The sequence below is a fragment of the Fringilla coelebs genome, assembly GCF_963513975.1.
Source record: "Fringilla coelebs genome assembly, chromosome: 6".
NCBI lineage: Eukaryota > Metazoa > Chordata > Aves > Passeriformes > Fringillidae > Fringilla > Fringilla coelebs.
In genome coordinates, this window is record NC_140034.1 from 27361413 (window position 1) to 27374003 (window position 12591).

Here is a 12591-nt window from a genome sequence, read left to right on the forward strand (position 1 = left end):
CAAACAAAGAGAGGGAGTGGGTGTCTCCACTGTCAGTAAATAAGGGATATGATGTTCCAGCCCAACACCTTTTATTTCAGATCTCAAGAATGCAGTTGTGGTCCCATGTACCCTCTCATAAACCTTTTACCTCTTAAATCTCATAGGATTGCTCTAGCCAACACACTGATTAAGCAATTCCATTTTGGAGTATATCATTTAAGTGGAAAGAGAAATGCTGCCCTTTGTTCAGCTTTAGTCCTGAAGCCATGCATGCACAGCTAGGTTGGCTCTGTAACTGCGACTGATAGCAGTGTTCCTATTCTCTGCAGAACCTATGAATTTTGGGAAAAACTTGCTATTTTACATTCCATTCACATTGATGGAAACACCATCAATCAATAGCAAAATTTACTTCTAGCCTAGGAAAGATTTCTATCTGATTTGCATCAGAGAGTACCATACAAATAAGGCCATTTAGATGAAGTGCTGGTCTCCAGAAGCTTCTTTCCTTTATTCTGATCTAATTTTTTATTGTTACTTTAATCTTAGAGTGTCTAATTCTGAAAAAACAGAATTTTCACTGAATTCACCATTAAATCACAAAATATCCACCTAAATATTCTAAAACCTTCAAATTAAAACAGGAAAGCAAGCAAAGGGCTGTAATTTCAAAATGTGCATGTATTCTGAAATATGTGCAACTGTTCATAAGATCTGTCCACAATCGAAAGATCGATTGTGAATTTTCCACAGCTGAAGACCAGACTACTAATCTGCTAATTTTCTTCCTGAGAACAGGTACAGCACTTGACACTCATCATTGTGCTGTCTTTGCTAAAATGGGAAAGTAGATACCAATGCAGAATTGCTTGTTCTGAGATGCAGAAGCTGGAGCTGCTGTGCCAGAAGCTGGCACTGCTATTGATGCCTCACCAGCTGGCCCTGTCAGAGCTTTATCAACAGAGAAGGGGCTAGAAAAGTTCCAAACCTCACTGGTCTTCCATGCAGCACCTAGAATATTTATTAGCAACATGAATGTTGCAATTTTTCTTAAAAGACTCACTGAGCCAGTCATAACCCCTCCTTCAAGCACAGGCCTTTAAGGGACCTGAGAAGACACGAAGGGCACTGTGACAGCTTACCAAAGAGAGAGCTTATTTTTAACATTGTTTGCCTCTAGATTAACCACAGATTTTTTGTACAACCTTCCACATTCCTAAATCCAGAGGTCCTTGGGAAGAAGGGCCATGAAACAAAAACTTGCACGCCATAATTCAGGTTACATTAGCAAGGAAGAAGCATGAGGCATGCACACTGTTAAAGGGACAGAGCAGTAATGCACAACTTAAAGGTAACAGAGAACTTCAGGACTACTACTGCAACTAAACCAGAAAACTATTTTGGAGATGAAGGAGAAAAAGGTTTGAAGTACAAAAATTGTATTTATTTTTTTTAAGAAAACCTGAACCCCAAACTGACTGGTGCCTGCTCACACAGCAGAGCCACAGATCCAGTTATAAAGCTGGGCACGAATGAAACCTATCTCCAGAGTCACTAAAGATGGAAAACAGATTTTTGAATGTAGCCACCAAAGTAAATTCTTTTATCTTTACACAGTTTACTGCAAAAGCAAATTCTGTAAGCTGGGATTTAGGAGTGCTTCTCGTTCAAGTGAGCAGTGCCAAGATCTGGACAAAAACCAAGCGGCAGATTTTTCATAAACTGGTTGTCAGCCGCAAGGTTAAAACTCTCTGCACAGGAAGCACAGTTGAGGAGGGATTATTTCAAGTGCCTGGAACAAACTCCCTCAAGAAGTGATAAACACTTTAAATGTAATTTTCTTTTCCTGACACACTCTGGCCTTGTTTTTGCTAACAAATATAGCATACATATGTGTGTGTATATATATATAGTTAGAATAACAAACTGCATTTGACATTGAATCCTTGCTTATTGAAATCTGGGACAGTGTTCACATGCAACAACTACAATGAACACCATAGGAAATATATTTATTGACTCAGCAAAATTAGAAATTTATAGCAGTATTGTGGAGTAGATTACAAACAACACTTAGATAATTAAATAACATGGTCTAGATTATGCATATTATTCTTGTGATACTTTCAAGGAATAGATCACCTGTATTTCTTGTACAGATATTCTGAAAAAGAATCTATTTAGGGAAAGGGCATTGTTTTGTGCAAAACTAACATTCAACACTAAAAAACAGTGCAAAAAGTACTACTGAAAAATTTACAGTAAGCCAGAAATTCTCACAGTTTGCTAATAAACCCACAAGAAATGTTTTCACTTTTTGAGTATGTTAGGCCTTGTTTTGAAGTAATATTATTGCTTCACCAGTAGCTGTTTCCAGAGAGGAGGTTTCTAAAGACAGAAACCTCCACTTATAAAAAAGAATTTGTTATGTTCTTTGATAAGTAATGATAATTCTCCAGAATTATCATTACCAGATTTTTTAAGCTATTAAACTGCCCATACTTAATGGAATTGTTAAAAACGGTATTTTAAATATGCGCTGATACAACTTAAGAGCTGTTTTGTGAGTATGACTTGGGTTCTTCCCAAACATAACAGTCAAAGCAGTTACAATAAAAAGTGCAGAAGAAAATTATTAAAGATTTCAGTTTGACAGTTTGAAACTGACTGTGTTGGCAAGCAATTTTCTCTTAACCTTAAAAGAAAAGCTAAATTACTGTACCAGAAACTTGTACTGAAGGTATCTTTTGACCATAATGCAAAGACTGCACAAATCAAATTACTTTGGTAAAATAAAAGGGTAAGAACTAGAAGTAGTTCTCTTACACTAAGGCTCTTTGTCTGTGGTCCTGAAAGGCAGTTCTGCTCTTTTGAATTTTGTTAAATAAAGATATTCTGGCTTTCAAGAAGACGTAACTCCTAAAGACAGACTTGACCTTTTCTTAGAGCTATTGCCCTGCTTACCGCATCAGAAACTTACATATAAGAACTTGAAAATGCCATACTTTTCAGCCACTTCTGTCACATACCATAGCTAGTACTGCAATAAAAATGCAATAACAGTGAAACTGACCTCCACCAAAAACACAGTAGGTTTTAAGGTTTATTTCTGAAATGCTGATATACACCGTATTAATTACAGATTTTTTTTAAAAGTTATCATATTAATGAAACGGGTTTAAGTTTTAATATAATGACAAAATTAAAGATATTAAGATATCAGAATGTTGTAACAATTCTCTGTTGTCACGTTTCCATCCAGGTAATGGTGTTTCAGTCTTATTTCTGGCCAAGCTGGGACAGCTAAACATGAAGAGAAAAAAGTCATTAGATTGCTAATCTTATTCTTTCAGTCAAACAAATATCCAGTTCATACAGCAAATATTTCTGTCTTATCTGCTTTGTTTGTCTCTGAGAACCAAACGTATTCTGGTGATAGAATATTTAATTCATAACCTCAGAGGGGAAGGCCTGAGCTTCCAATTTTCATGAATGTATCTCATGAAGCAAAGGTACAGTGTACACAGTCAAGACAAAAAAAAAATGTTAATTAAGCTGAATGAGGAGGTAAAAGCCTGCAAGTACCATTTGTCTCCTTGAAGTGCAGCAAGAATTAATTTAGTTCTTTAAAATGCAGCTTTGAATAACAACTTGCTCTCATCTTAGTAGGATATAAAACCATGGGTGGTGACAGCTACTGAAGGGCTGCTACTTGCTGACCACCATGAATAATTTTTCTTTTGTATTGGAATGAGGCATAGAGAAGTAATGATGTTTTTAACAGCACTAAAAGACAGAGTTTAGTACAGGTATGGACATCAAGCTCCCACTAGGCCAGTACTTTTATACCTATATATCTGTAGATATTTATAAACCAGGACAAAAGTTTAAATATCTTGTAACTTGAAAAAGTTGCAAGAAAACTCTAGAAAGAGATGCTGTTTGTGAAAGTTCCAAGAACTGACTCAACTTTTTTTCAGTAGGATTAAGACAATTCCCATGAATTTGTCTACCTGCATTACCTGTGTGAGCTCACATTGATAACAGGTCTTCAACAGCTAATTAAAAATAATGACTTCAAAACCCCACTTCAAGCAAATAAAAAAAGCTAACATGCATTAATCTTTCACAGATTAATTTGAGGTTTTTTCAGTAAAAATCCATGGAGATGTAGATTTAGATAAAGAATAAATATTACAGAGGTTATCAAAGTTATCTACCTGTTTTATAAACTGTGTGGCATTAAAAAGTTCACTGCAGCCATACAGGACATGTTTGCCTTGTTTACCCTAAAAAAGAAAAGTCCATAGGAAAACAATTGTTTAACAGAGTAGTAGAGGATTAACAAGCAGTACTTTTTAAAGCATCTACAAAGGGAAATTACAGGATCCACTAAATTCTTTTGCACACAACAGTATGCAACCCTCCTCCTGGAGGCTCCCTATGCCTTGCAATTTTGATGACACATTTTCAGCATGTTGAATTGAACTTGGACAATACATTTATTTTAAGCCACAATCTACCTCAATGACAGCATAAATATTTGCTTTTTGACATTGTGAGATAGTCTATTCTAGCACAGAACTACAAATAATTAGATTTGAAGGTTTCTCTTAATTCTTTTACAAAAAAATCCTGGAATGTCAAAGCTGAATGAACATTACTTCCTGTTTCAGAAAGTTTTAAAATACTTTCTCTGTGCTTTCAGGAGCAAACTGGCAAGACAGATAGTGCTTAGAAAAATAAAGCCATGAATAAAATCTCTGTGGTATCTGCTTGCAAGAACAGAGCTGTTGATTTTTCTCTTTTTTATCCTGGAGGAAGACTGACTGAATTTGAGAATAATTAATAGCTGCATCTGTGGAAACAATAGATGCCGAAAGCCTACCACATGGAAAAGCAAATTTTGTTGGATAAGACTGTGTCACCTGGGAGAGGCACACAGGTTTCCAGGTGGTGGGAAGGAGAATAAAGGTTTTCATTAACCTTGTTTTTTCAAGAGCAAAGGGCTAAGTGGAAAAAAGGTGAGGGAGTCTTCCTCCTTGGGAGGTCATCTCCCACTGCTCAAGTACACAGTAAGAGTGGAGAAACATACAGCACAGTTCAGCTGTGACAACTGGGATGAAAAACCTCTGTTCACAGGTTCCAGAAGAAGAAAGAGTATTTTCAACTTCTGACTCTCCATAAGGTCTAACATTACCATTTCCATAGTTTTCAGTTCCTTCTGTTTGACAAATGACCTCCTGTTTGCCCTCTTATTCCTCTGAAACTTCAGCTTCCTGACACTTTGTATGAAGTGCTGAGTGTTTAATTTGTCACCCCACCAGAGCCCTGTATATACACATACACAGCAAACCTCAGCTCTGTCAGCATGCAGTTACAATCAGGGAAGTGAACTAACTTCTAGGGGATTCAGAAGATTTTTTTAAATAGGAAGTAACAAATAGTCATCCTCTTGGACATCTTTTGGATTGATTTAGTAACTAAAGAGGCTTTGGGTAGACTTAGGAGCAAGCTAAATGTTTGCTAATAGACTCTGCCACAGGCAGATGCCTCACTGAATTAGTTATTGAGGATAGTGATGAGTGCTAAGCCAAATTGAAATGATTTCTTTAATTTACTTTTCTCTTCCTATCCTTTCCTCTATCCAGACAAGCTCTGTTTCAAAATGGCTGCCTGTCAGAGGGAGAAACTCAGCACACACATTCTGACTTTGCATTCTTCAAAACTCACCTGGACATCAAACTCTCATGTGCTTTGTAAAATAACTGTTTTTCAATGATTAATGCTCCATATCTACTTTTATGTGTGAAAAGCCTCAATCCAGTCTACCAGAGGGCAGGACAACTTCACCATGAACAAAGTTAAGATCAGGAAGAATGAATGGTGTGCTACAGCTGTTAAATAATTTATTACCTTCTTCAGAATTTTACTAAAGTTACTTCAGCATTTTTATTAATTCCTGGAAAGTGCTTGAATACCACTCCTGCCTCCCAGGAACTGTAATGATTTAGTTATTTTTCTCCATCCACTGATTTTTGGTATATCTGTATTCTGCTAGTCTGGCCAGTTGGAACTAGAGAAATTAAATCTGTTACACCAGCATTACATAGGTGATTATGTATTTTCTTACTTGTGAATATGACACCTTGTATGATTTCTACACAGAATTAAATGATGCAGTCTAACAAGAATGAGTTTCTATTAACTCAGTAGGGAAAACCTCTAACTGAGGGTAAGTAATAAATGCTTTGATATTGGTGCCAATCTGGTATTTGCTTTAACAGATAGCATAGTATTTGCATTATGTTGGTTTCTTATTTGAGCATACTTTATGCTCAAATAACACTGTCACACAATAAAATGCTGTTATCTGCTGGTCTGAATTTGAGCTGACTCCATATTGCAAAGTTGCATGCAAAAAAGCACTGGGGATCTCATTTGCAAGGTTTATGAAAACTAGAGAATTCTCAACAGTTCCTTACTTTCAAGGTTATGATATGCTACAGCTGCTTTATTTAACATCAGCACATGAGAACTACTAGCACAACTCTGAAACAGGTTAATTCAGTTTGCTACATCTGCTGACAGTTTTCAACCACGTTGGTGTGTATGAACACAAAATAAAACAGAATGCAGTTTATTTACTCAACTCCAAAGGGCAACATGAGCAAAATACCAGAAACAGTAAGTCTTTGTTGGTCTGAATTAGTAACCCACAATTTCTACTGATTTCTTACATTCCTTTTTTCCCAGACTCTGTATAGAATAAGGAAGTCAAGGCTAATTTCATAGACTTTGTCTTCTAAATATTAAATATTACAGAAAACACGCTCTATCTGGTTTCTATCAGTAAGTTAAGGACTACAACTGACAGAAGTACACATACCTTAATGTAGTCAATAAGATTTTGATATTCAATATAGTTGCCTCCTCCAACTACAAACACTATTGCCTAAAAAGCAACAGACATATTATTAGAGTATGCATTCAAGTTCTTAAAATTTCAGTAGTGATATAGCAGATAATTAAACCTACAACAAAAATCATCACAATCACACTGTGTTCTTTTAAGAACTGGATACAGAAGCACTGCTTCCTATCTGAAAGAAGATATCTGAAGTTTTGGTAGGATACAGAATAGCAAGCTGAGAGCTTTTAATATGCCACTCTCTTCTATTAAGACATACTTGATACATATACAGTTTCAACATGTTCCTTTTTTTGTCCAGAGATGTCTCCAATGACCACAGGAAGAGTTAAAATATCTCCACGGATGTTTATTTGGGCCATAAATAAAATACTTCTATCATAAAGAAATATACTTTTTCATCATCTTTTCTCTTCCCACCTACTACTGGTAATAATTTCTAATATTACAGGTAAAAGCCATCAGTATTTTCTGGGCTGTGTTTAAAGGAGAATTTGTGTCTAGAAAAAGGAGACTTAATAGTTGTATTATTGTTGTTAACATTCATTACCCAAAATTGTTTGACCATACTATATGAATTTTATAAAGACTTTATTTTATTTCTGACATTTTTGGTATGACCATCTGTAGCCATATATATATCTGGGCTACCATATGGTATTTCTTTTGTTCCTGAGGATAATTAGGACATTTCATGAGAAATCTGAAACATTTGTATGTTGCCAAAGCAAATATTTTGCTTACGAAACTTTGTAGTAATTAGGTAAGACTTTTTCTATTTGTAAATATTTACACAGAAAAATACTGAAAGTTACAGGCACTTGTATGAAATGATAACATTCATTATTTTGCTTTTTTTCCTTTAACTGCAGAGACTCCTTAATATAGTCATTTACATCAATGCTGTTGTTTAAGGCTGGACAAAGGATTAATCTAGAGAGCATTCTGAAAATCTGGTCTAAAAATGAGGGACTTAAATTGCTCACTCAATTACAATATCAGTAAATCCCTGTAATTGCCTTCCGGAACATTTTCTACTTTTTTTCTCCAGTATTAGTTAATACTTACATAGTCCTTTAAGATGAAAAGCTACAGAATAACAGCTAATTACAATTAATACTAGGTATAATTAGTCTAAATGCTTTTTTACAAATAAGACCTCTCATTTTCTTAATCATGATCATCAAAGATTACTGTACCCAGGATTTATTTATTTTTAACACACGAACATTGAAAAATATTTCTACGTGACTCACCTCCTGGAATGGATTTTTATTTCTTGGAACTGAGCTATAAAAAATACAGCACAGATTTCATTACACATTAATAGAAATAACCACAATAAGCATCATGTACCCATCATATGTATGGACTACTATATAATATTAGACAAAAATATAAGATAGAACAATAACTGCCTTTCCATTTGTTGTGGAAAATCTTTCAATCTACAGGACTGAATACATGAGCAAATAGGAATTTTACTTCATAATTTCTAATGTTGCTGCTTGAATAATAAGCTTTATGACAACAATTCTTCCATAGTTTAAAAGCTCTAACTATGGTGCTGTTACCTAGGAGCAAATACAGTGAGCTAAAAATGTGATCAGCATTAGCACAACTCATGGCACCTAGAAATCCTACCTCCTAGAATCTTAGCTAGGTAAGCCAGTCAATTTGCAGTGCCTGCATAAACACTTACTGATGCTTCCAAATCTCAAAAACTGCTGCAGGCAGCAGGTATGCAGGATCAGAATGATAAAGGGAGGCAGAGGGAAATTACAAGTTTGGGTGGTACAGACTCTTCCTTATGAATACAAGGACAGGTAGCAGGTAGAGGGGAAGAAACCTCTGTTTCTGCATCACCTTGAAGCTTCAGGGGAAGGGGAAAGTGAAGAACAAGCTGAGAAGGGTCAGTCTGCTCTCTTGCCCTTTGCTCACACACTACCACTGCCCTCCTGCCCTGTACCGGTCTGCAGCCCCAGGAAGTCAAATACATCTTGTGTTCTAAAATAGCTTAAAACCCCTGTATTAACCCCTTCAAATTACCTTTTCCCTTATTTCAAGAAGTTTTCTCTGAGTGACCAAGAACAACTGAGTCAAAACAGATTCCAGCGTATCAGAAAAACAGGTTTTAAAATGGAATGGATGTCTCCAATGTGTTGCTTTTTCTGTCAGGAATACTACAGACTTCCCATAAATAGAACTGTTACCCCAATTCTCTCATTTTTTGAGTCTGATAAAACAAATCCACACACATTTTGTGTCATCCTTTCAGAGACAAACCTGTTTATACTTGAGGTAGGCTTTACACAGGATAGAAAGATACTGTTTTGCTAGGACTGAATTACAACAATGCAGTTACTACTCTGTTTAAAACATCGTAAGTAGAAATGCCTGTATTTCTTAAAATGGGAGTAGATTAGAAAATAAAAACAGCCACTTTTAAATTAAGTCCATTAATTATATTATTTTACATCACTACTTTGTCAAGAAAACTAACATATGTTTTTATTGTCAGCAAAATATTTGAAGGGAGAATTAGGCAAACCACTACATGAGTTTTGCTATCATGCCCAAATATGATTTAAGGAACATAACTTGAGTTTTCATGCAAATCCCAAACCAGAAATTAAAAACTATTCCCTATGACAATTACTACAGCTACACAGAATGCCACATTTATGAACTGCTGTAAATGAATATTTCTATATTGTTTAAAGCAATGTAAGAACTATACAAAGAGGCCAAAAAATTGAAAAAACCCTTCGGCTTGAGCAAAATAAATCTTTGTACTTTTGCACTAAAATGCTATAAAAGCATCACAAATAAGTGACAGTTGAAATCAAAATGAAACATAAAATACTAGTACTTTTCTCTTTGATAATTTCAAAACTTGCTTATCTTTGAAATTATATAATCTGTAATAATTTACAAAAAAACATACATATAATTTGAAATTGATGTCCTCTTACTTTTCATGTTTCAAGAACTAAGTAGAGACAGAATTTTCATGCAAATAACTAAAACCAAGCCTGGATCTACTTTATCCACACTGATCCTGTAATAAAATGGTGCAACCAAATGAGATTATTGTTTTCCCATAGGTTCAATGACAGTTATGTTTAGAAAGAATATAAAAGTTAAGTATCTGCTCTGTTGCTAGGATATTAGATTAGGTGAGACTATCAGGCAATTATTAATTAAAGATACAAAGCAAAAATCAAGATTTATAAACTTCTGATGCAATTCCTCTTCCTGTTTTTTACTGGCAAAATAAACTATATCCAAGCTTCCCTTCACATACACATGAATATAAAATGTGTACCTACCTAAACAAAAGTAAATGCAGTCAAATTTCAATATTCTTTTTTTCAAACTTATTAACGAATTACTAAAGAAGGCTTGTATTAAAATCAAAATTGCAACTGTTTAAAAAGTAACAAGGAAATTTTGGTGCACTATCCAATGACTATTTAACTTAACAGTGAAAACTCAGTGAAAAAGTGAAAAGTTTCTAAGAAACCAAGCAGTACAACTATGACAAACTCTAACATTTATCATTGCTAAATATTAGTGCATATTCCTGTGACTAATGTACATGTTAGCACTTATTTTTTTAAGTTTTTTTTGCAGTGTTATAAAAATGTATCTGATTGATCCAAGTTCCCAGTTGTCAATTCCTTCAAGACCAACTGTCTTGACTTAAAATTAATGATCACAATAATTACTTGTAGTCAGCAAGCAAAATAAAATAGATTTCTTAAGTCAGTCTTTTCATGGAGTAAAAGGAAAGAAGCAAAACTCACCTGTCACTGCCTCGCAGCATCTTGGGGTCAAAATACCGGTAGTCATCTGTCTCCTATTAAAAAGTATGTTTCAGCTCAAAAGATTGGAATTTTGGCTAATGAATTTTTGCTTGTATATATTACATTAAATGTTCAAACCAGTATCATTTCCCATCACATCATTCAACATTCATTGTGGTGTCCACTAGTATTTAAAAAGTTTGTATATAACTGAACCAGTACAGAATAAACAAAAGTGAGAAGCTATGAAGGGTGCTATTGAGCTTTTTATTTCTGGTTCACCTAAAATTGACTATCAGACACTTTCCAAAAAATACACTGCTTGCATAATAAATCCCAACAGAAAGACAGCATGCAGAAAGAAAAATTGTTACCAGCTTTAGAGGAACACCGGTGGTTAGTAACAAATATGAACATTTTCCAGGTTGTGGAGATCTGCTATTGATTTAACATTATAAAACAAAACACTTCTGTGGCAATGAGTGCTAAGGACAAGACAGATCAAAATCTGCTACTGTTATGTAACTTATCCTTCTCATGTCATGATTTATGACTACTATTAAACCAAAATTAAGCTCTTGAAGAAGAAATGAGTTCCACAAAAATTTGAAAAGTTTGACTCTCTATACTACAGAAAAAAAATTTCTTCACACAGAACACTGAGGCATTCCAGTGTTTTTATTGGCAATAAGCAGGATTTTTGCCAATTATTATGGATGAAAAACAAAAGTTCTTAGTAACTCCTTCTGACAACTTCTTGGCTTTCTCCTGTTTCTATATTACATTTTCATCCAGGTACTGTGAAGTTTAGTTTGTCGATAAATGGCATGCAGAACTACCGTTGATTTTATCTGTGTGCTTACATGCAAAAACATCTGAATTCTGATGATTCTGTAGGGCAGAAATAAGACTTCTTGAGTAGTAGACAAATCATGTGGGGAATTTACTAAAGGTCACATAGCATAACTACCTCTAGTATTAAAAAGTATTTAATATACATGTGGTGGTTATACACACACACAAAATAAATCCATTTGATATTACAAACTTTTATATAATTACATAAAATAATTATCTTATCCTGCAGTTTGGCTTTTAAAAAGAAAATAATTTAGATCTAATTTCCCACTGAATCTCTGTGAAATGCTTTTATATGCTCCACTGGGAATTTCAACTGCTGGAGTCTGCCAGCATTCATGATTTTGCAGATTCATACCTAAAGGTGGTACAGTGACCTTGGGGTAAAGAGAGCTGAGAATGTACAGATATTGAGAGACTAAAACTGAGAGGTATTTGAGAAACCTGTACCTGGGATAAAGAGATTCACTTTCTCTGCTTATTCAAGTGAATTACAGATTAATGACAGAACTAAAAATCAGAGTTAATAAACATATTACAAACATTTACTCCTGTGTTTTTTCACTGTGGGCTTGTGTAAGTAGACACACAGAAAGTGGTAAAGCAATAGAAATGTGATAACCTAGAGGTTCTCCACTGTTGCTGTTTAAATACACTATTCCTGCTGAAATCAGTGCTGAGGGTGCAAGGAAAAGAAAGCCTAGTTAAATAGCAAGTCTGCCAATAAAAACAAGTGTATAGCGTTTTCCTTACACACAACAGAATTTGTGACTTCCCTAACAAATTCTAGAAGAAAATAAATACTTCTGAATGTATAAACTTAGCTTTCAATATTTCAAATTAAGATGGAAAATGTCATTGACTTTTAGTCTGTATTTGTTTTTCTGCAGAACCTAAGAGGACCAATTTGGATTAGAATTTTTCTTTGTAATGCATGAAAAGTATATCCTAAGTCTGAAAGGTACCATATCTGCTGGAAGGGACAGTATTAACCAAAATAGTTTCATTAAT

General features: G+C 34.7%; 1 protein-coding gene across 1 annotated transcript in view; it reads right to left on the reverse strand.

The window, feature by feature from the left end:
* Positions 1–2039: 2039 nt before the first annotated feature.
* The window catches only part of SCFD1 (sec1 family domain containing 1), a 49061-nt gene continuing 38509 nt past the window's right edge, over positions 2040–12591 (reverse strand). The window contains exons 21-25 of the mRNA XM_084207772.1: positions 10723–10775; positions 8170–8203; positions 6872–6937; positions 4203–4271; positions 2040–3285 (exon numbers count right to left, since the gene is read on the reverse strand). Coding sequence (XP_084063898.1) covers positions 3262–3285; positions 4203–4271; positions 6872–6937; positions 8170–8203; positions 10723–10775 — 246 coding nt within the window. The 3' untranslated portion in view covers positions 2040–3261. The remainder of the gene's footprint in view (positions 3286–4202; positions 4272–6871; positions 6938–8169; positions 8204–10722; positions 10776–12591) is intronic.